Source organism: Clarias gariepinus, chromosome 13, assembly GCF_024256425.1.
Source record: "Clarias gariepinus isolate MV-2021 ecotype Netherlands chromosome 13, CGAR_prim_01v2, whole genome shotgun sequence".
Lineage (NCBI taxonomy): Eukaryota > Metazoa > Chordata > Actinopteri > Siluriformes > Clariidae > Clarias > Clarias gariepinus.
Genome location: NC_071112.1, coordinates 663,742 through 687,716, shown reverse-complemented (window position 1 = coordinate 687,716; position 23,975 = coordinate 663,742). Strand labels below are relative to the sequence as shown.

The 23,975-nt window shown below is 37.8% G+C and overlaps 3 gene segments (V, D, J or C); all 3 read left to right on the top strand.

The window, feature by feature from the left end:
• The first annotated feature begins 923 nt into the window (after window positions 1-923).
• Window positions 924-1,470, top strand: LOC128535693 (T cell receptor beta variable 29-1-like). The segment is given in 2 exon segments: window positions 924-1,044; window positions 1,136-1,470. Coding segments are annotated over 2 exon segments (378 nt in total).
• A 2,360-nt stretch (window positions 1,471-3,830) lies between these two features.
• Window positions 3,831-4,337, top strand: LOC128535692 (T cell receptor beta variable 19-like). The segment is given in 2 exon segments: window positions 3,831-3,914; window positions 4,003-4,337. Coding segments are annotated over 2 exon segments (378 nt in total).
• A 9,949-nt stretch (window positions 4,338-14,286) lies between these two features.
• Window positions 14,287-19,551, top strand: LOC128535691 (Ig heavy chain V region 102-like). The segment is given in 4 exon segments: window positions 14,287-14,426; window positions 14,504-14,812; window positions 15,495-15,512; window positions 19,361-19,551. Coding segments are annotated over 4 exon segments (603 nt in total).
• Window positions 19,552-23,975: the final 4,424 nt, after the last annotated feature.

Genomic DNA, 23,975 nt, shown 5'->3' with positions numbered 1-23,975 from the left:
CAGTGTAAATCTGACCTGTACACACAGCATCCCGAGCTATAACACAATATTGTGGTATCAAAAAACACACGGAGACACAGAACTGAAACTCATCGGATATGTTTATTATAGCAAGGCAGAATATGAGAAAGATTATAAAGGTAAATTTATAGTGAGTGGAGAAGGAAAATCATCAGTTCCTCTACAAATTCCCAACGCGACCCAAACTCTGCACAGCGCTCTGTACTTCTGCGCAGCTTATTACACACAGTGTCACACACGTCCTCTCCTTAAAACAAAAACCTGTCTCTAATAAACTGTACAGCCTCATACACCTGCTTAAGCACATCACAAGTCACACTAACCACAGAATTATCAGTACAATGAAAAAAAAATGACATCATTTGAGTTATTATACAGAAAAGAAGATCTCAGATGAGTTCAGCTCGGGTCACTGTGTACATCTTTAGAATCAGGAGAACATAATCAACTCCACAGCCTCATACACCTGTTTAACTACATCACGGGTTACAATAAGGCACGGTGGCTAAGTGGTTAGCACTGTCGCCTTGCACCTCCAGATCCCGAGTTTAATTCCCACATCAGGTCTGTGTACATGCAGTTTGCATGTTCTCCCTGTTCTTGGTGGGTTTCATTAGGGTTCTCCGGTTTCCTCTTACAGACCAAAGACATGCAGATTATTCTAATAAGTATTCCTAAAATGCCTGTAGTGTGCAATTTTCATACAAGATAGGCATAAATACAGTGATCACCATGGTCTTTAAGGTCCCTGTTTGGACAACAGAGGTTCCTAAATGGATGGATGGATGGATGGATGGAGTTACAATAACCACCAAGCTGTTGACAATATTGCAATTCTAAAATAAAGTGGTGAAGCTACAACATTTGATGACATTTCTTTTGTCATAAAGGGCGGGAGTTAAATTTTCTTCACCCACCTCCCTCTGTCAGATGAGTTTAGTTCAGGTCACTGTGTACACCTTCAGGAGCAGGAGTCCAACATGATTGCATTTCTCCTCACTCTGGCACTTTGGCTTTTTTCTGGTAAGGCTTCATGTCTACAAACACACCTTTTAATATTTAACTTGTGTCAGCACTTGCTCCAATCACAGGTCGTCCTATGTCTCCCTCTCAGGTCGAGTGGATGGAAGTGGTGTTCTCCAGGAGCCTGATAAGATCTGGGGTTCTCCAGGGAACTCTGTAGAAATGAACTGCAGTCACAATAAAGATATCAACCATAGACAGATGTACTGGTTTAAACAGCTTCCAGGGGAGAGAATGACACTCCTTGTTTTTACACAGGTTGGTGTTGAATCGGATTATGGGAAATTCAGTAAAGACAAATATGAAGCGGTAAAGACGGTAGTTGAGAGCGGATCTCTAACAGTGAAGAATTTGGATCCAGGAGACAGCGCTCTGTATCTCTGTGCTGTGAGTCAACACTGTGGTACAAACTCACTACAGCACTGAACAAAAACTGAAACACCTGATAGATGCTGTGGATATTGATTTGGACTCTAGATGGCGCTGTAGATTCAATTAGTCTGACAGATAAAATACAAAACCAAGGTCAAGTTCAAGTTCAAGTTCAAGTTCAAGTTCAAGTAGGCTTTATTGTCATTACAACCATATACAGTTAGTACACAGTGAAACGAAACAACGTTCCTCCAGGACCAAGGTGCTACATGCAACATAAACTTACAACATAAATTAACAGAGACACTAAACTAGCTAACCAAGAGGCCTAGTTAACTGGCTAGCAGAGACAGGACAGAGAGATCTAACATAAATTACAACATAAATTAACAAAAACTAACTAGCTAAGTAACATTTTTACAGACAACATAAAGTGCACGTGCAAATGTGCAAACAAGAGCAACAACAAAGTGACAGTGCGCAACCACGACATAACAGAACATAAAATATGGTGTTGAGGTAGTGGGTAAACGTAAACATTCCTTAAAACAGCAGCAAGATTTGAGGAATTAGTGCAAAAATGTAGTCCAGTAATGATCATTGTGCAAAAAGATTGTTAAAAACAGTGAAGCATTTACAGGTTGGTGTGTACGATAATTTGGTGGTGTAGGTCAGTGTGTCTGCACTTGTGTTGATTAGTCAGTCCAGTCTCAATATTTTGAGGTAGTTGAGTTAAGCTGTGTGATAATGTTTGTGTTTGTGTGTGTGTGAGTGTGTTTGTGTTTATCAGTCCAGTCCCTTTTTGTTGAGGAGACGGATGGCTTGTGGAAAAAAGCTGTTGCACAGCCTGGATGTGTGTGCCCGAATGCTTCGGTACCTTTTTCCAGATGGCAGGAGTGTAAAGTGTGTGTGAGAGGGGTGTGTCCGATCAGCCACAATGCTGGTGGCTTTGCGGATGCAGCGTGATCCGTCATATACAGTATGAAGCCCCTCAGTCAGTTACATTTAAGGTATCCATCAGAGATGTTTAGGGAAATGACTAATTTCCAATAAATGTTTAAAACATAACACTAAATTGTAAAACCTTTGGAATTACCAGGGTTTTTGTTTTGAATACTTTTTCAGTGTGTCAGATCTTTAACAAGTCACAATTTAGAGAGATACACAATTTGACTAAAATAACACATACAATAGTGGTTTTCAAATTTTCATCGACCACATTGACCATCATTCACAGGGCCAGTGCAGACAGCTTTGACCTTTTAAATAGAGATAAAATGTCCGGTATTCTCGAAAACAACTGATTGGTGTGAAATTGACCAAAAGAAAGACAATAATTCAGTCATATTCCCAAACAAAACCCATTTCAGATGTTTTGGCACGACTGCAAATGCATATTTATGTATTATTATTTTTAATATTATTATTATTTTTATTACTGAAATGAATAAACCACTGTATGATATAAGTTATCCCATTTATTTTTATAAATTAATTAACTATGGCACAGGTTTGAATCAAATGAACGTTAATTCTTACTTACACCAGTTTAACCATAATATGCTTGGATTTTTAAACTCATCATCTGTGTGAGCTGCCTCTCAGGTATTATCACGCGTTGAAATAAGTCCTTGAAGAATGCGTTATACCAAATATTTATCACAATAGATGTGCATGATTTGCTGTACAATGATGTGTTGTAATGTAGTTAATTTTCAAATGAGGTTAAATCTATAAAAAATGCTCTTAAGAGCAGATTTAACACATTTTTGCGAAGATGTTCATCAGACCCATGTTAATGTGTTATGTTTGCCTGAAAACAGTGTAACTCTTACCAGCAACCACAGCATCCCGAATTATAACATAATACAGTGGGATCAGAAAACACATGGAGACACCAGTCTACAATTTATCAGATATGTATTTTCAGCAATTCAAAATATAAGCAACATTTTAATGGAAACTTTACCATGACCAGAAATAGAGTCATCAGTGTCTCTACAAATTCCCATAGCAACATTCTCCAGCCTCAAACACCTGTTTAACCACATCACAAGACACTCGAAATACCAAACTACTAATACTATTCCAATATTAAAATATTATTATTGAGGGGGTAGGGTTAGCCCAGTGGTTAAGGCATTGGAGTGCTAATCAGAAGGTTGCAAGTTTAAACCTCACCACCACCACCACCAGGTTGCCACTGTTGGGCCACAGAGCGAGGCCCTTAACCTTCAATTGTTCATATGTTAAATAAGATAAAATGTAAATTGCTCTAGATAAGGGTGTCTGTCAAATACAGTAAATGTATTAAAAAATAAAGTTGTCAGAAGATCAACAATCTGTGATGTCATTTCCTTTTTCCTAGTGAAGATCAGTTCAGTTTATCCTCCTCCTATTGTCAGATGAGTTCAGATCAGGTCACTGTGTCTTTCTTTAAGAGCAGGAGATTAACATGATCACAAATCTCCTTATTCTGGCACTTTGGCTTTTTACTGGTAAGACTTCACATCCACAAATACACTGCTGTAACTTTAATTTGCTCTGCACTTATAATGTACTGTATTAATTCAATCTATCTCACAGGTCAAGTGGTTGGAAGTGATGTTCTCCAGGAGCCTGATAGGATCTATGGTTCTCAAGGGAACTCTGTAGCAATTAAGTGCAGTCACAATAAAGATATTAGATACAGACAGATGTACTGGTTTAAACAGATTCCAGGGGACGGAATCACACTCATCGTGTTCACGGAGGTTGGTGTTGAACCAGATTATGGGAAATTCAGTAAAGACAAATATGAAGCAGTAAAGACTGTAGCTGAGAGAGGAACTTTAACGGTGAAGAGTTTGGGTCCAGGAGACAGCGCTCTGTATCTCTGCGCCGTGAGTCAACACTGTGGTACAAACTCACTACAGCACTGAACAAAAACAGGTGAGAATGTGTAGATATTCATTTGGCCCCTAGGTGGTGCTGTAGTTTTATACATTCACCTGATTTTAATATGAAGCACATTATATTTACAGTAGAATCTGAGGAGTTAGTGAACCTTGCTTAAATCATATGTTATGCTTGTGTGAAGTGAATGTATATTTCACCTGCAGCCGCGACATCTCAAGCTACAATACAACAGTGTGGAGGCAGAAACCAGTCTGAAACTAACCAGAAATATTTTTGTTTTTGGTTTCAACACTTGATGAAAATTCTTTTACTTCATAATGGCCACAATAGAAAATAAGGTCATACAACCATTTAGGTTTAGATTAGATCTTAAATTTTTTTTTTTTTCTTTTTTTCAGATTCACAAAGTGTCATATACTTTCTTTCATAATCCAGTATTTTATCTCTTTAGTGACTCTTTAGCGATGTGTTTTCTAATTGAGCTTAAATGTGGGTGTGGCATAACATATATCAGTATAATGACATCATGTCCTGTCTATCCGCTCACAGTATGAGCGCTGGCCAAATGTCATATTGTCTATTTGATAACCTGTAGAGCAGATTTATTTATGACTCTAGGGAATAAATAAATATGATTAGTTTTTCATTTAAACTCATTATTTGTGTGAGCTGCCTGTCAGGTAATATTAGTGTCCATATGTAATCTAAAACGATGCATAAAAAAATTTACAAAATAATTAAATCCTTTTATTTATTTAATTATTATTATTTTTTTTTTGTAGGTTCCTTGTTTAGCAAAAATGTTGATCAAAGTCCTGCGGATGTGATTTGTTCTCCTAATGAGAGCGTAACTCTAACCTGCAAACACAGCATTAAAAACTATGACACTGTACTGTGGTATTTGAGAACACGTGGAGACACGAGCCTGAAACTCATCGGATATGCCATGTATATCAGCACAAAAAAGATCGAGGAGAACTTTAAAGGAAACTTCAACCTAAGTGGAAACGGAGAGTCTTCAGTTTCTCTACAAATTCCCAAAGCGACCCAAACTCTGCACAGCGCTCATTACTTCTGTGCAGCTTCTTACACACGGTGTCACACACTTCCTCTCCTTAAAACAAAAACCTAGCTGTCTCTAATAAACTGTACAGCCTCATACACCTGCCTAACCACATCATATGTCAGCGAACACAATACTCACATCAATAAATCATTCTGTCAGTAGAGTAACATGTGAAGTCATTTCCTTCATTCCAAACATATGGAGATTTACATTTAGGCATTTGGCAGACACTCTTATCCAGAGCGACTTACAGTTTTATCTCATTACACATCTGAGCAGTTGAGGGTTAAGGGCCACGCTCAAGGGCCCAACAGTGGCAACTTGGTGGTTGTGGGGTTTGAACCTGGGATCTTCCGAACCATATCTTCTTAACCACTGAGTTACCCCTGGCCCTTTAGATCAGTTAGTTTATTCTCCTTCAACCCCAGGAGTCTGATACGATTACAGCTCTTGTTAGTCTGACACTTTATCTCTTTTTAGTTGATGCTAAACACGGTTTTAATTCTTTCGATTAAGCACTTAAATAAATACTTTCTAATATAGATGCAGACGGCACGGTGGCGTGGTGATGGTTAGCACTGTTGCCTTACACTTCCTGCTTCGGATCTGTGTGCATGTTCTCCCTGTGCTTGGTGGATTTTTCTGGGTACTCCGGTTTCCTTCCACTAATTGGAATTTCCAAATTGCCTGTAGTGTGTGAGTGTGTCTATGTGTGTGCCCTGAGATGAATTGCCATCCTGTCCAGGGTGTACCCCACCTTGTGTACTATGTTTCCTGGAATATGCTGAGAACCTACTGTATATACAGGACAAAGCAGTGAGTGAGTAAGATAAAGTGCTGATCAGAAGGTTGCCGGTTCAAGTCTTTCCTTGAGCAAACTCCTTCACTGTTCACTGCTCCGTATCACAGGCCAAATGGACAGAAGTGGTAATCCCCTAGATATGTATCTGTAAATGTGACAAGCAAAAAATGAAAAAGCAACTAAGGAGAAAATATTACCATCATCTGCTGGAGGTTTAAACAATCAATATCAACAAATGAGTCTGTATATCATCTTTTTACAGTATGTACAAAAATAAGACGTGACAGTATCTTTGAAGATTCTCAGTCATCCAGACTATAATCAACTTTATAGCCTAATACACCCTCACTAAACACATCATTAAAATTATTTTAGTATTTTACTATGTTATCAATAAAGCAGGATTTTCTTCATTATTTAAGATAATTTCTCACCCTCCCTACCATGATCATCATTACAGTATGATACAGTATCTAATATTGCACATAATTCCCTGTCAATTTTATTTTTTATTTAGCTATTCATTAAAAATTCGCTAGTCTGAACATCCAAACACACTAAACACAATTTGCATACAATATTTTTTTTCTTAAAAATCTGTATGAGAATAAAATATTTATTTTAACTAGAATATTTAACTTTAAATATTCAGTTCACGCACACATAGATCTAAAACTGATCTATTCTTGTCATTTTAAATTATTAGAAGATTAAAAATGTCTTTTTACTCTACAGCTGTTTTGTAGGTTTTGTAGCTTTATATATTGAAAGCTCTATCAGGCTTTTGACATTTATATTTGTTCATAAATAACCTCAGTTGGTGCCTTAAGTCAGTGTTTATCAGACTGAAACATCTTTATATCGATTACTTTCTGTACTGTGTGTTTTCATTAGTCCTTTCCTATTTTATTTTTAAAAGAGCAATAATTTCAGAGTAATGGGCGTGGTCATACTGTTCATCAGTTTAAGGATGTCATATCCTGTCTCCTTACTGACAATATAAGGTCTGATCATGTGTCACATTTTTTTCTACATGAAAGCAAATCTGGATTAAAAATAAATAAATAAATAAATGGTTTAAAACCAGTTAACTCAGTATGATTGGATTTTCATTTAAACTCATTATCTGTGTTAGCTGTCTCTCAGGTAATATTGCATTTTGTTTAAAACTGTTTAAAACTGAACATTTATTATAATACATTATTATAATATTGGATGTATTGCATGATGTATTTTAGTCCTATATATGATTAGATACACATTACAGATATTAAAATTCATCACTTTTCTTTCCATCTAGGTTCTTTGATTTGCAAAGATGTTCATCAGACCCCTGCTGATGTGATTTGTTGGCCTGATGAGAGTGTAATGCTGAACTGCAACCACAGCATCAATAATTATAAAACAATATTGTGGTACCAAAAATCACATGGAGACAGCAGTCTGAAACTCATCGGATATGTTTATTATACCAAGGCAGAATATGAAAAAAATTATGAGGGTAATTTTAATCTGAGTGGAAATGGAGACTCTTCAGTTTCTCTACAAATTCCCAAAGCAAGACAATCGGTACACAGCGCTCTGTACTTTTGTGCAGCTTCTTACGCACAGTGTCACACACCCTCCTCTGCTTATTACAAAAACCTGACTTAAATTATTTCTTCAGAGTCACACACCTGTTTAACCACATTTCATATCACACCAAACACCAAAGCGCCAACATTCATCGTCTATACCACTTTGTTCTGTATACGAGGTGGTACGGGCTGCCAATCCATAGCAGGGCATACACATACACACTCACGCTCATTTACGCACACTACGGGCAATTTGGGAACACCCATTAACCCAATCTGCATGTCTTTGGACTGCAGGTAGAAACCCTAACCCTAACCCACCAACCCGGCGAGAACATGCAAACTCCATGTACACAGACCCTGAGGTGGGAATCAAACCCGGACCCTGTGGGTGCAAGGCGACAGTGCCAACCACTGAGCTGCTGTACTTTATTTAATAAAAACTTTACCTTTTAAATGTCTGATATACTGGGGTCACAATAAATTGATGTTACTTTGCAACCAGACTACTTAGATTTAAGAAATTGGTTTGGATTTAGATACATTTATAGATTTGTGTTAAGTCAATGGAGTTGCTTGCATCATGTAAAAGCAAATGTAGACAATTTAATGCAAATAAACAAACAAACAAACAAACAAAGACAGAATATAAACAGGAATCAAATTAATTTTAAGTATACTAGTAAAGCCAGTAAGAATTACTGATACAACATCTAAGGCTGTAAAAAATCCAGAGCTTAATTAATAATACTGATCAGTTAACCAAGTTAAAAATGCTTGTGGAACTGAAGCACAAGACGGTGAGCAACTATTTTAGGTTAAAAGTCACAAAACACCAAACATTAAAAACAAACAAGTAAACAAAGAAAAAATTACACGGGTCCATAGCAGCTACAGTTGTTTGCCACTAGGGGGCAACTCTGACAACTTGTATGTACTGTACTGTATACTGTATGTTTATGATGGGTGTTAAAGTAAAAAAACAAACTTGATTGTGCAGAATAATGGAACACACTTGAGTGAGTAAAAACTCCCTTTATTTCTCCATATAATCTCCTGCTACATTAATGCACTTATCCCAGTGTCTCCCTAGTGCTTGGACACTATCAAGGTGGAAAGATTTCTCAGTACACCCTGAATGAGTCAGGAACGCCTTGCCTCCGTGCTCCACCTTCAAACACAGACCGTGTAATGAATTTCATGATCACATGTTTACAGCATCACGGCTGACGAAATGATCCCCACCCTTTTCAAACGGCCCCTTTAATGTTGCATCTATTCTTGTTGCATTGAAGCCTCATAAGAAGACAGAATTTCAACATGATTGATTTAATTCTTTCCCTGGCTCTGAGTGGTGCGTAGTGTCTTGTTTTTAGACCATATTGATCATGAGCATAATTTTACCTGCTGTGAAATATTGTAAATATTCAGCATGCTGTCTGGGTGATTCCCTTTAACAGGTTTGGCCTCGGCTGTTCATGTTAATCAATCTCCATCACACATGACGAAGATGTCCGAGGATTCTGCTAAAATAAGCTGCTCACATGACGAGCCAACGTATGATCGCATCCTCTGGTACAAACATTCTGAGCAGGTGTTTGAGCTGATGGGAAATCTTTACTCCACATTCCCCAGTATTGAGTCGGGTTATAAAGACAAAATTAAAGTTGACGGAGATGCAGTCAAAGGATGTTTATTAACTATAAGGAATCTTACTTATGTGGATACTGGATTGTACTTTTGCGCTGTCAGAAGAGCACGTTAATGCAAACATCGGCCATGTCGAACAAATACCTCATCTCAGGTGCTGATGGCAATCCAAGCATGAAACCACAGCCACATGATACAGAAAAGTCACAGCAGTGAGCATATGATGTCATTTCCTGTTCCTGTATATTATAAATTTATAACTGAAAATACAAATATAATGGTCTCTTACTCCTGACTTCTAAATGCAGAGCCATGATCAGAGCCATCATCTGAAAGATATGAGAATATTTTAAAGGGCACTATAATTAGCAAATATATCTATTATATAATATCTTTAACTCCTGTAGTTACAAAACAATACATTTAAAGCTTCAGTCCAACAAAACTTTATATTTTGTTGGTTTAATAGGAAGGTCATTAAGCTTCACTGTCCATCAAAAACCCCATGATGTGCTGATAGATAAGCATGATGTCGTGAGGATTGAATGATCTCATAGTGACCGGAGCTATAATGTCATCGTCTGGTACAAACAGTCTGGGGACTGAGATCTGCAATTACTTGGAAACTCTACAGAAAGAATAAAAATATAGAATCTGGTTTGAATTGAGAAATTAAACTGGATGGAGATGGAGCAAGCTAGACCTTCCCGATCATGGAAAACATGTTAACAAATGACAGTGCTGTGTATTACTGTGCAGCTCAAATACACAGTGTGCAGTATTCCTGGAACAAAAAGCTCACACTGAATCACTATTAAATGATTTGTCAAATGATATCGTCGCATTTTGACCAAGTTGTTGAATAGTTACACAGTGAAATGGATATCATGCTCTTAATTAGTTTAGTTGCAATTTTTTTTTTACATCTTAATTAACCTTAAAATGTTAGAAATGTAGTTGTGGTGCATATATAAGCATGATATAATTTATATGTATAAATGTAGAGACATACAGTACATACTGTTGTAGTGACAGCATCAGAAGAAAATGTCCATTAGGGGGCAGAAGTGGTGCATATACCATAAAGCGGCACCTGACTTTATCCAGACTCTTTTATAACACAGTAATCAGATCAACTTAAACACCTCAATGTGCCACTGTGCATCATGGTGTTTAGAGCTACAGCAACATGTTTTCTATACTGGTTTATAGGTAAGTGACAATGTCACTTAACATTTTAACATGTTTAACATTATTTTTAAATGATTAACGACTTTTCCTAATTGTCTTTCTCCTTATATCCCTCCAGGGACCTGCACATGTTTAACTGTGTCACAGTTCCCTGCTAATTTATTTCTGCATCCTGGAAATTCATTAAATATCACCTGCAGCCACTTTGATAAAAAATATGACAAAATCAACTGGTATCAGCATGATAACCTGCAAAGCCTTGAGTTAATCGGGTTTCTCAACTTTAAGACGCCCAATGTCGAAAAGAAGGGGTTCAGCATGTCAGGAGACGCCGAGAGGGAAGGTTATCTCACAGCGCAGTCTGTGACATCAGACTACAGCGCTGTGTATTTCTGTGCAGTGAGTACCACAGTGCTGTATACACACTAAACTGTGCACTGAAACCCCCTCCTGTGTCACATGACAACTTCCTGTGTCACGTCATGATGTATCTGCACCTGTACTGAGAGAGAGAGGATAGAGAGTCATCACGCAGGCTTTTGTCACTGAGATTTTATCATTTAAATAAAACATACAATAGGTTAAACATAATTAGAGCCTGGAAGGAGTGGAGATACTCGACAAGATGGCTTACATTATTATCTCAAGCTTACTTATTATCAGTCTTCAAGGTAAGTATGATTAACAAATTTACTTAATAGAGAAGCTTGTTTTTTCTTTTACCTTTTATAATTACTATACACATCAATGTTTTTTTATAGCAACAGTGACGTCTTCCCTCAACGTCCAGCAAACACCAGAACATCTAATAATAAGTTCTGAGCAGAGCAAAGCAAACCTCAGCTGCCGGCATGGTGATAGTACCTATACCTTAATGTACTGGTATCAACAGAAAGCAGCTGGTGACTCCATTGAGCTCATTGGAAGGCTTTGGGGTACAGCATTCACTCCTGAGGACAAGTTTAAAAAACAATTCAACATTACAGGACAGGCTACAGGAGACGCGTTTCTGCTCATATCCCCTATACCTCCTGAGGACAGTGCAGTATATTTCTGTGCTGTGACTAAGCACAGCCACACACCTTCCCTTTCTGTTTAACAAAAACCTTCACACACACACACACACACCTGCGAATAAGATCTGTTCTCTGATTAGTACAAACTGTAATAGGATGTAATATAGGAAGTGTACAGTAGGGGTCACTAATAAAACCCATAACATGCTGAAGATCATTTCACCTGCAGCAGCCACGTGATCGTCGCTTGTGAGAATTCATGTAAAATGTAAATAAATCTTCAATACATACACATGAAGGGGTGGAAACAGACCGTCACAAGCATATAAACCGCATGCTTTTAAGTATTACATCCATCACCTGCAGCCACTAAGACAAAAATGATGATGAAATGTACCAGCATAATAACCTGCAACGTCTTGAGCTCATGGGTTTTCTCAACTTTAACACACATCAAATCAAAAAGAAGGGGTCCAACACGTCAGAAGAGTCAGAGAGGGAAGGTTATCTCTCGACACAGTCTGTGACATCAGACTACAGCGCTCTGTATTTCTGTGCAGTGAGTACCACAGTGCTGTATACACACATTAAACTGTGCACTGAAACCTCCTCCTGTGTCACATGACAACTTCCTGTGTCACGTCATGATGTATCTGCACCTGAACCGAGCCGGAGGATAGAGAGTCATCACGCAGGCTTTCGTCACTGAGATTTTATCATTTAAATAAAACAAACAATAAGTTAAAGATAATTAGAGCCTGGAAGGAGTGGAGATACTTGACAAGATGGCTAACATTATTATCTCAAGCTTATTTATTATCAGTCTTCAAGGTAAGCATAAATACAAAAATTCTATATTAACTTAATATTATAGTTTGGTTTTAACTCTTGTGAATGTTAAACACATTAATTGTCTTTATAGCAACAGTGATATCTTCTCTCGACATCCAGCAAACACCAACACATCTAATAAGACTTGAGAAAAGTGAGGCAAGGATCAAATGCCATCATGGTGATACCAGCTATAACTACATGTACTGGTATCAACGAAAGACTCTCAGTGACACCATTGATCTTATTGGAACGCTCATGATTAAATCATTCACTCCTGAGGACAAGTTTAAATCACGATTCAACATTTCAGGACACTCTACAGGGGACGCGTTCCTGCTCATATCAGGTATAACTTCTGAGGACAGTGCAGTATATTTCTGTGCTGCGAGTAAGCACAGCCACACACCTTCCCTTTCTGTTTAACAAAAACCTTCACACACACACACACACACACACACACACACACACACACACACACACACACACACCTGTGAATAAGATCTGTTTTCTGATTAGTACAAACTGTAATAGGATGTGATATAGGAAGTGTACAGTAGGGGTCACTAACAAAATATGAAATTGAATTAAATTATTATCAATCACAAGTCACTTTACATATTAAATTATTTAATTATTAATACTACTTACATTTTAAAGTGTTTAATACTTAGCATATTGTTGCACCCTTCCCAATACACCAACATGTTCAATTCAATACAATTCAATTTAATTAACTTTAACTTTTAACTATGGTCATGGTTGCAAAGCAGCTTTACAGAATCAAGAGAAAAGTATAGAAATGTGTATAAATTGTGTGAGAAAATGTGTTAAAATAATCATATTGTCCCTGAAGAGGTGACGGTGCTAAGGGATAAACGTCCCCAGACCACACGGGGACCACACGGGGCATCCATCTGACAAGATCTCCAACCAGTAGGGGGCACCAGAGGGCAGAGGGGGTCTGGATCACTGGCAGCTAAAGAATGCCATGTGTGTAGAGAGAGAGAGAGAGAGAGAAAAGGAGAGATAACAGTTACAGTAGGTATGGTCATTACACAATGTATAAGGTGAATGTATATTTACTCCAGAGTACAAGCAGGGACTCCGGCGGGACTAACTATGACATCATAAATAAATGGAAACACTGGGGACTGGGATGTAAAGCAACCAATCACTTGATCGTCAACAAACCTGAATCACTCAAATATCCTGGTTTTTAATTCTTTTTTTAATTTTTTTATTAACAATTTCCAATTCCTTCCCATTATCCCTGTAGGAAGGCTCACACGTTTATCTGTTTCACAATTTCCCTCTAACTGAGCCTGCTGAGCCTGAACACTGCCCACTGACATTGAAACCTATACCCTCTGACTGGGAGACCCTCGTCAGTACAGATCAGGATCGGCCTCTCCATCACCACCACACACTATGTGCTCAGTCCACAGTTGGCCTCATGACTTTGCTAAACACGTAAGGCTATTAAAGATCTTCCAGCTCCCATCCTCACCATATTCTCTGCACTGACTATAAAAAGCATCCTGATGAGCTGTGTCACTGCCTGGTTTGGGAATTGCACAGTTTTCTTAAAGTCCCAAATAGACAAAAAGGAGTTCAACATGTCAGGAGATGCAGAGAAGGAAGTTCTGTTGTACTGTACAGTATCTCTCTGCACAGTCTGTGACAGCAAACTACAGCACTTTGTATAGGTGTTCAGTATTACAGCACTATATAGGCATTAAGTGTGCACGGAAGACTCCTCCTGTGTCACATGACACCTTCTGTGTCCCATCATGATGCATTTGCACCAGGACTGAGAGCCGGAGGTGATACAAAAGGCAGGCAGTGTCACTGAGATATGATCATTTAAGACAACATGCAGTAAGGTAAAGGTATGACTCCAGTCTGGAAAGTGTGGAGAATACTGGACAAGATGGATAAGATTATTATCTCAAGTTTAATTCTTATCAGTCTTAAAGGTAAGCATAAATACTAAAACTACTCAATAGTTTTAACTTTCTATAATGAATATACTCATCACTTTTTTTTTTTATAGCAACAGTGATATCTTCTCTCGACATCCAGCAAACACCACAACATCTACTAATCTACTCAACGCTTGAGCAAAATGAAGCAAGACTTAAATGTCGGCATGGTGATAACAGCTATCCCTACATGTACTGGTATCAACAGAAGACACTTGGTGACTCCATTGAGTTTATTGGAAGGCTCCATTATGAAAAATTCACTCCTGAGGAGAAGTTTAAATCACGATTCAACACTTCAGGACACTCTAAAGCAGACGCGTATCTGCTCATATCCCCTATAACTTCTGAGGACAGTGCAGTATATTTCTGTGCTGCGAGTAAGCACAGCCACACACCTTCCCTTACTGTTTAACAAAAACCTACACAATAAAACACCTGCAAATAAGATCTGTTCTCTGATTAGTACAAACTGTAATAGGATGTGATATAGGAAGTGTACAGTAGGGGTCACTGATATAACCTGTAGTACAGTATGGTAAAGATTGCACATGGCATTCACTTAAAGGGAAGTCATGAAGGGCAGGGATAGTGTAGCTCAGCGGTTAAGATGTTGGAATGATTCACGTAATTATAATTTGTATTTATAATTCCTGATTTTATAAAACATCCTACATTATATTATTAAGATGTGATATAGTGTGCTAAATTTGTATTAAAATATACAGGATGGCCCGAATGTTTGGGTCCATAGGCATTTTTCTCTTATATGGAATTTTACAATTTTCTGTTACTTTAGGACCCAAAATGGTTTAGAGTCTAACAATAGAGGATTGAACACTTCATTAAGAATTCATCGAAAATAGCATCAGAATCAGTAAATAAATTACCTAGACTCATCAACTCCTCATATACTAAAAATATAGCAAGCCTTTAACCATAGACTTTGGAATGAGATGAAGGGTTATCAAAGAAAAATAAATTAGTGTGGGGATTATTTTCTGAAATCACCAAACCCTGAGAAACTAAGGTTTAACATTAGCAGGCATGGATGGTCCACAGCAAGGGTCTCCAAATCCAGTCCTGGAGGGCCAGTGACCATCACAGTTTGTAATTCATTAACACCTAAACACACCCACTGAACTTAGTAATAAACAGGTTAGTTAAATCAGCTGTGTTTAAAAAAAAGAATCGCCAAACTGTGTTGGACACTGACCCTCCAGGACTGGATTTGAAAACACGATACTATATATACACTAAACTGTGCACTGAAATCCTGTCCTGAGTCACTGTACTGAGAGAGAGAGAGAGAGAGAGAGAGAGAGAGAGGATATAAAATCAAAAGGAAGGCGGAGTCACTGATTCTATCATGAAACTATAACATACAGTAAGTTCAAATCACGACTACAGACTGGAAAGACTGGAGAATACTCAACATGGTTAAACATATTATTTCATGTGTAATTATTACCATTATTAAAGGTAAGCATGGTTATAAAATGTATCCAAAATTATCTCTTGTAACTTGTAAAATAAACTTGCAAATCACTTTTCCTTATAGCAACAGTGATATCTTCTCTCAACGTCCAGCAAAAACCAGAACATCTGATAATTTCAACTGGGCAGAGTTCAACTGGGATAATTTCAACTGGGCAGAGCAAAGCAAACCTCAGCTGTCGGCATGGTGATACCAGCTATCCCTACATGTACTGGTATCAACAAAAGACTCTCAGTGACTCTATTGAGCTCATTGGAACACTTGTGGGTGCAGCATTTACTCCTGAGGACAAGTTTAAATCACAATTCAACATTACAGGACAGGCTACAGGGGACACGTTTCTGCTCATATCCCGTATAACTTCTGAGGACAGTGCAGTATATTTCTGTGCTGCGAGTAAGCACAGCCACACACCTTCCCTTTCTGTTTAACAAAAACCTTCACACACACACACACACACACACACACACACATCTGTGAATAAGATCTGTTCTCTGATTAGTACAAACTGTAATAGGATGTGATATAGGAAGTGTACAGTAGGGGTCACTAATAAAAACTGGTACCATGTTAATGATCAAAAGATCACTGCAGCAATCTCATTATACAATATACACTTCACATTTTGGACTTCATATATAAATCAATTAAACAATTTTCATTTATAAGTTTGTTTACTGCTACTCACAAAAAATATATATTTATAACTTAATAATCTCAATATCCCATTACACACAATGGTGTTTAGCACTACAGCAGCATGGTTTCTATTACAGTACAGTAAAGCTTATCAGGTTTTTTGCCTTCAATAAGCTGAAAATAGAATAGAATAGTCTTTATTGTCATTTCCACAAGTACAACAAAATTAAAAGTGCCATCCCTCAATGCAAAAAAAAACTCAACCTTGAAAATATTCACGATTCACATTGATACTTTTTTTGCATTAATTACATAAATTTTATTAATTCCAGATAATGCATAAATAATTGATTCTTATTGCATACAATTTGCACTTTTCTATGGCAGCATTCAGTGCACTTATTGCAATAGGATAAAAACTGGTTTTATATCTACTGGTTCTTGATTGTTAATGGTTGATGTCACAGGTGTGAATTGTCCTTTACAATTTTATTGGCTAGTTTGCAGCAGCAGGAACTGTGTAAGTTTTCCAAGTTGCTGTGGGGAGCCAACGATCTTCTGGGCAGTTGTGATGACCCTCTGCAGTGCCATTCTCTGGGCCACAGTGCAGCTGCTGTACCCCACACATATGCCCTCAAAGGAGCATCAATAAAAAGACACCAGCAGTCTCTGGGAGATGTTGTTCTTCCTGAACATTTTCTCTACAGTGTCTGCTGGGCCTTTTTCAGCATCTTGGAGGTGTTTGCCCCCGGCTCAGATCCTCCTCAACATGTTCTCCCAAGAAGCGGGGGAACGGAACCCTTGCCACATTGTCCCCACTAATGAACAGTAGTGAAATATTATTTTATTCCTCCTTACATCTATGATGACCTCCTTGGTCTTAGCGGTGTTAAGGAGCAGATAATTTTCTCCACACCAGGCTGTTAGCCGTTCCACCTTATATATGTAGGCAGATTCATCCCCCCAAAGATTAACCCTACTATTGTTGTGTCATCTGCAAATTTGACAAGGGTGTTACTATGCTGGACAAGTGTACAGTCCTGAGTGTACACGGTGTAGAGCAGGGGGCTTAAAACACAACCCTGCGGTGACCCAGTGTTGAGGCTGATGGCCGGCGATGTGGGCCCAATCCCGCCCTCTGACTGCAAACACAGAAATCCACTAATCCATATGCAGATGGAATATGGAAGTCCCAGGTCCACTAGTTTGTCTATCAGTTTGTGGGGGATGATGGTATTAAACACAAAGCTGTAATCCACTAAAAGAAGCCACAAATTGATCAATATGGTTCACAATTTTAGAAGACTCAGAGAGGGAAGGTTATCTCTTAACACAGTTTGTGACAGCAGACTACAGCTTTGTATTTCTGTGCAGTGAGTACCACAGTGCTGTATACATTAAACTGTGTACAGTGGAACCTCAGATTGCGAGTAATGCAGTTTGCAAGTGTTCCGCAAGACGAGCAAAGATTTTTAATACATTTTGAATTGAAAAATGAGCGAGTCTTGGTTTACAAGTACCGAGTATCGTGTATCATGCATGCCCTTTTTTTTTTTTTTTACATACCGATGTCATGTGATCACAACTGAGCCAACGGGTTTTCTCTCTCTTGTGCTGCGGAATTGTGGGTAATCGTCTCCCCCTCCTGGGTCTCTTACTGCGCGTCTCTTACTGGTATTATCAACTTACTGGTATAATCATCCATTCACGCGTGTACTGTTAACTGTAACCCTGTAATGATGTGTGTGTGCATAAAGCGCATTTTATTTTGTGTTTTTAAGCATGTGTGTACTGTTTACATTTACATTTACATTTAGTCATTTGGCAGACGCTCTTATCCAGAGCGACTTACATTTTTATCTCATTACACATTTGAGCAGTTGAGGGTTAAGGGCCTTGCTCAAGGGCCCAACAGTGGCAACTTGGTGGTTGTGGGGTTTGAACCTGGGATCTTCCGAACCGTAATCCAACGCCTTAACCACTGAGCTACCCCTGGCCCCAGGGGTAGCTCATATAACACATGTTAAAAGATCTATTTCCTCTCTCCCTCTCTGTTTCAACCTGTCGTTATGTGTGTGCAGGCACATAATTTGACACTGTGCCTCTTCACACACACATTCTTTATACACTCCTTTACATCCCCCCCAACCCCCACCCTCTATCGTCTTCACACACACACACATACACACACACACACACAGCGCATAAATGGAAACACTTATCTGACTGGATTTATTTGTACTTTTTTTAAAGGTAAAGTGCAAGTTAATTTGTTTTACTTTTACTTTATATTTTGTATAAATTATTTTTATGTATTTATTTTTTGGGGCTCTGAAACGAAACATTTTAGCTTTCATTATTTCTTATGGGACAATTTGCTTTGATTTGTGCATTTTGAAATATGAGTCTGCTAGCGGGAATGAATTATGCTCGTAATCCAAGGTTCCACTGTACTGAAAGTCCCTCCCGTGACGCGTTCTTGCATCGCTGGGCTGAGACACAGAGGATATATAATCGAATGGAAGGTGGAGTCACTATTTCTTTTCATGAAAATATAACATACAGGAAGTTTAAAAGATGACTCCAGCCTGGAAAGACTGGAGGATACAGCAACGCTGGAGAAAACAAAATGACTAAAAATATTATCTCATGTATAATTATCATCTGTATTAAAGGTAAGCCTGATTATCAATTTTAATCAAAATAATTTATTGGATTTAACGTCTTTAAATAAATTTACACATTACTTTTGTTTATTAAAACAGTGATATCTTCTCTCAACATCCACCAGATCTGCTAATTTCACCTGAGCAGCTAAAAGTAAACCTCAGCTGTCGGCATGGTGATGCCAGCTATCCCTACATGTACTGGTATAAACTAAAGGCCGCTGGTGACTCTATTGAGCTCATTGGCGTGCTTCAGTATGCAGGAGACTCTACTGAGGAGAAGTTTAAATCACGATTCAGCAATTCACTCACATGATCTTCACGGAGAATTTGGACTTCAATATTATGATAAAACAATTAAATAGTTTTCATTTATAAGTTAATTTACCGCTGTTTAGAAATATTTCGTTTATATTACTAATGCTACTGTGTAGTGGAGTTTTATTGTATTGGTTATGATTGGTAATCAATACAGTAGAGGTCAGTGATAAAACCTATAGTATGGTGAAGATGTGAAGATCGTTTCAGCCACATGGCCTTAACTTGAGGGCATGAAACCTCAGTGGTTAAGGTGTTGGACTATGTTTCAGAAGGTCATACAATCATACCCCAGCATTACAAAGCAACTTTGTTGTTGCCTTGAGCAAGGACCTCAACTGCTCAGATTTATAACGATATAAATGTTAGTCACTCCGGAGAAAATGCCATACATTTACAATAAATTCAATTTTTTTTAAAAATTAAGGATATCAGGATAGTCAAAAACAAAATGATAGATATCGATACCACAGATCTACTGTTTGTGTGTCACTGACATTTTTTTAAGAGCTAAAGAACACTTATTTGGTGTATTAGCAAGCTCATTAAATACTGTTTACAATGCTTATCTTCATGCACATGAGACACAGTGCAGATTTAAGTCCTGGTTGAAGAACTGTTCCATTTTAAGCTAAAAAAAAAAAAAGTAATCTTTATTTTTTTTTCCCTTTTTTACTTAACAGCAGTAATGAGAAATGCACCAGTATAAACAGTGCCAGTTACATGTTGTTCCTGAGCTGCCAGTGATCCAGACTCCCTCTGCCCTCTAGACCTGTCTGACCCATCCTGGTGCCACGCTTCTGGTTGGGGATCTCGTCGCATGGATGCCCTGTGTGTCTCTTGTCTGGGGACGGTTTCACTCTACCATGAAGACGGTCCTGGCAACGCCTGGTGTTGACAGCTGTTTCTCTGAGGACTTGACTTGGCTGGAGTTGCTTGATAGTTCAGGACTGGAATTCTAAGAAAGTCTACCTGAGGCTCCAATAACTACTTGGATTCCATACGAACTTAAACACATCTCCTGTTTAACTTAAACCAGTGGTTCTCAAATATTTTCTGTCATTCCCCACTTAAGAGGGTGGGTGAATTTTCAAGCCCCACTTGTCAACAAAATTATAACGAAAATGGCCAAATATTGAAATATCAATTTCTAAACCAATAGATCTAATAACCAAGTTCAAAACAGATAAAATACACGTGCAATTGTTATAACAGGCTTACTTTGTCACTTATCTAGAGCTTTCTTTCAAAGAAGTCGAGTGGCTTATTAACGTGACTGGGGTGTGTTGTCTCTAAGTGTCTTCCTACTTTGTTGGGTCTCATGCTGTCTGCTGCCAGCGGTTTAAGACCCAAAACACACAAAGGTCTCTCCTCTGCCCCCACCATCCCCACCATGAATCCAAGCGCAACATAGACTTCATCATGTTTTCCTTTTGGCTGAATTTTTGGTTGATTAGGCTGATGATGCTGAATCACCTGCTTTTTTGTGGTCCATCTAACAAATGTATCCATTGATGTTATTACGCTCACTACATACAGTACGCTACTGACCCGGTGTTATGCTCTAAAATGCCCCCCCTGCCACGGAGTGCCTCCCCTACATAATCTCTTTCAAATAATATTTTAGAACATAAATTCATAGGTTTATGGTTTACAAATGACAAATTATAACAAACAAATTTAATTATAAAATAAGCAATATAAAAAATGTTGTATAGGGGAAAATATATAAATTATAGATTTTTTATATACAACATGTATATTTTTATATTGCTTATTTTATAATAAAAATCGTTTCCTGTAGTTTTTCACCACAAACAATATTTATTTAGTGTAATTTGTAATAAATAATTTGTTATTTGTACATTGACAAACCCCTGCAAAATAAATGTGCCATAAAATAATCATTTTTGGGGATTTGTATTAATCGTCTCGACGAGTGTCACGTGCCTAGGGTTAATTATAATAGTAATAATATATTCGATAATAATAAACCTTTGAATGTATGTCCTAATATAATATTTGATAGAGATTATGTAGGGGGCATAACACATTTAAGCGCCTAACACCGGTTTGTGTCCGCGGTAAAGTTAGTTTTCTCCTAATTCTCCGAACAGCTGCGTAAATAAACCCGTGAATAAGATACCCAGATATATTTCCTCTCTACATTGTCTTTAAGCTCCATCCACCTTAAATTATACATGTTTAAAAGCATAAACACCATTATTCTCTACGGCGCAACGAATGATTTAGGGATCATCGCAAAATGCCGCACACCAACAAAAAGCGTAGAACGATCTTGATCTTCCCTTCTGTTCAGCGCCTGAAGGATCAAAAAGCAACTTTGTTGCCGCACTGGAAACTAGAAACGCCAGACTAGTACTGCCTGATAAAATATTAATGTTTCACAAAAATACAGAAACATCAGCATACACATAGGAATAAATGAAATGACATATATAATACCGAATGTTTCCTTATACTGTATATTGGTCCTTTGCAATTAACATGCTGACGTTAAACCGTTATTGTTGCACTATGGTTCCACTTTTTCTCTGATGTTATTTTAATTTACTTGTATTAATGATTCATTTCTTTGCGTGTGATTGTTTAGTTTCAAGTGTCCGGTCTTTATTGTCAATAAAGAAAAGCATGAATAGGTACTTTCCTGTTATTTTACACTTATTCCCTCCCGTTCATTGCGCCCCACCTGTCATGCCTGTATTCCCCACTAGTGGGGCGCCCCACACTTTGAGATCCACTGGCTTAAACACATCTCCTGCAGGTTAAACTTCCGGCCTCCTAACACACAGTATGAATGCAAATTAATTCCTGCTTTCACCCAGATGAGGATGGGTTCCCTGTTGAGTCTGGTTCCTCACAAGGTTTCTTCCTATTACCATCTTTTCTTTGGCACCGTCGCCGGTTTGTTCATCAGGGACTATCTGACCATTTTGATTCCTACACACTCACATTCCATACAAACGTATATAATTCATTCGCAAAATAATCCATGTAATTATAATTTGTAATTATATTCCTGATTTAGAGGAATAAAGGAATCTAAAGAATTGAACAGAACAATCTGTAACACCACGAACCAAAAAATAACAAAAATATATACACTTTATAGACCATATTACACTACACTTAATTTATCTAAAAATAGCATCAGTTGTCAGTAAAGACATTTCCTAGGCACCAGAATTATTAAAAAGTCTGAAGGATACTTCACTGCTTTTACAACAACCCAAGACTTTGGTATGAGATGAAGAGTTATGAAAGAAAAATAAATTATTGTGGAGATTATTTTTTAGAAATCACCAAACCCTGAAAAGCTGAGGTTTAACATTAGCAGGCATGGATGGTCTACAGGATAATGAAGTATTCTCATGGTTTGGTGATTTCAGAAAATAATCCCCACAATAATTTTTTTTTTTTTAATAACTCTTCATCTCATACCAAAGGCTTGGGTATACTGTAGTATATAGTATCATGTTTTCATTGAATTAGTTCATGATTTTCCACTTCATAATTCAATGAAAACACGATACTATATATATATATATATAGTACTATATAGTAGTACTAAACTGTGCACTGAAATCCCATCCTGAGTCATGTGGCACCACCATCACTGCACTGAGAGAGAGGATATAAAATCAAAAGGAAGGCGGAGTCACTGATTCTATCATAAAAATATAACATACAGTAAGTTCAAATTACGACTACAGACTGGAAAGACTGGAGAATACTCAACATGGTTAAACATATTATTTCATGTGTAATTATTATCATTATTAAAGGTAAGCATGGTTATAAAATGTATTTTAAATTATCTCTCGTATCTTTTTAAAATAAATTAGCAAATCACTTTTCTTTATAGCAACAGTGATATCTTCTCTCAACGTCCAGCAAAAACCAGAACATTTGATAATTTCAACTGGGCAGAGCAAAGCAAACCTCAGCTGTCGGCATGGTGATACTAACTATTACAACATGTTCTGGTATCAACAAAAGACTCTCAGTGACTCCATTGAGCTTATTGGAAGGCTTCAGTATGGAACATTCACTCCTGAGGACAAGTTTAAAAAAAAATTTAGCACTTCAGGACAGGCTACAGGGGAAGCGTTTCTGCTCATATCCCGTATAACTCCTGAGGACAGTGCAGTATATTTCTGTGCTGTGACTAAGCACAGCCACACACCTTCCCTTTCTGTTTAACAAAAACCTTCACACCAAAACACCTGCAAATAAGATCTGTTCTCTGATTAGTACAAACTGTAATAGGATGTGATATAGGAAGTGTACAGTAGGGGTCACTAATAAAACCCATAACATGCTGAAGATCATTTCACCTGCAGCAGCCACGTGATCGTCACTTGTGAGAATTCATGTAAAATGTAAATGAATCTTCAATAC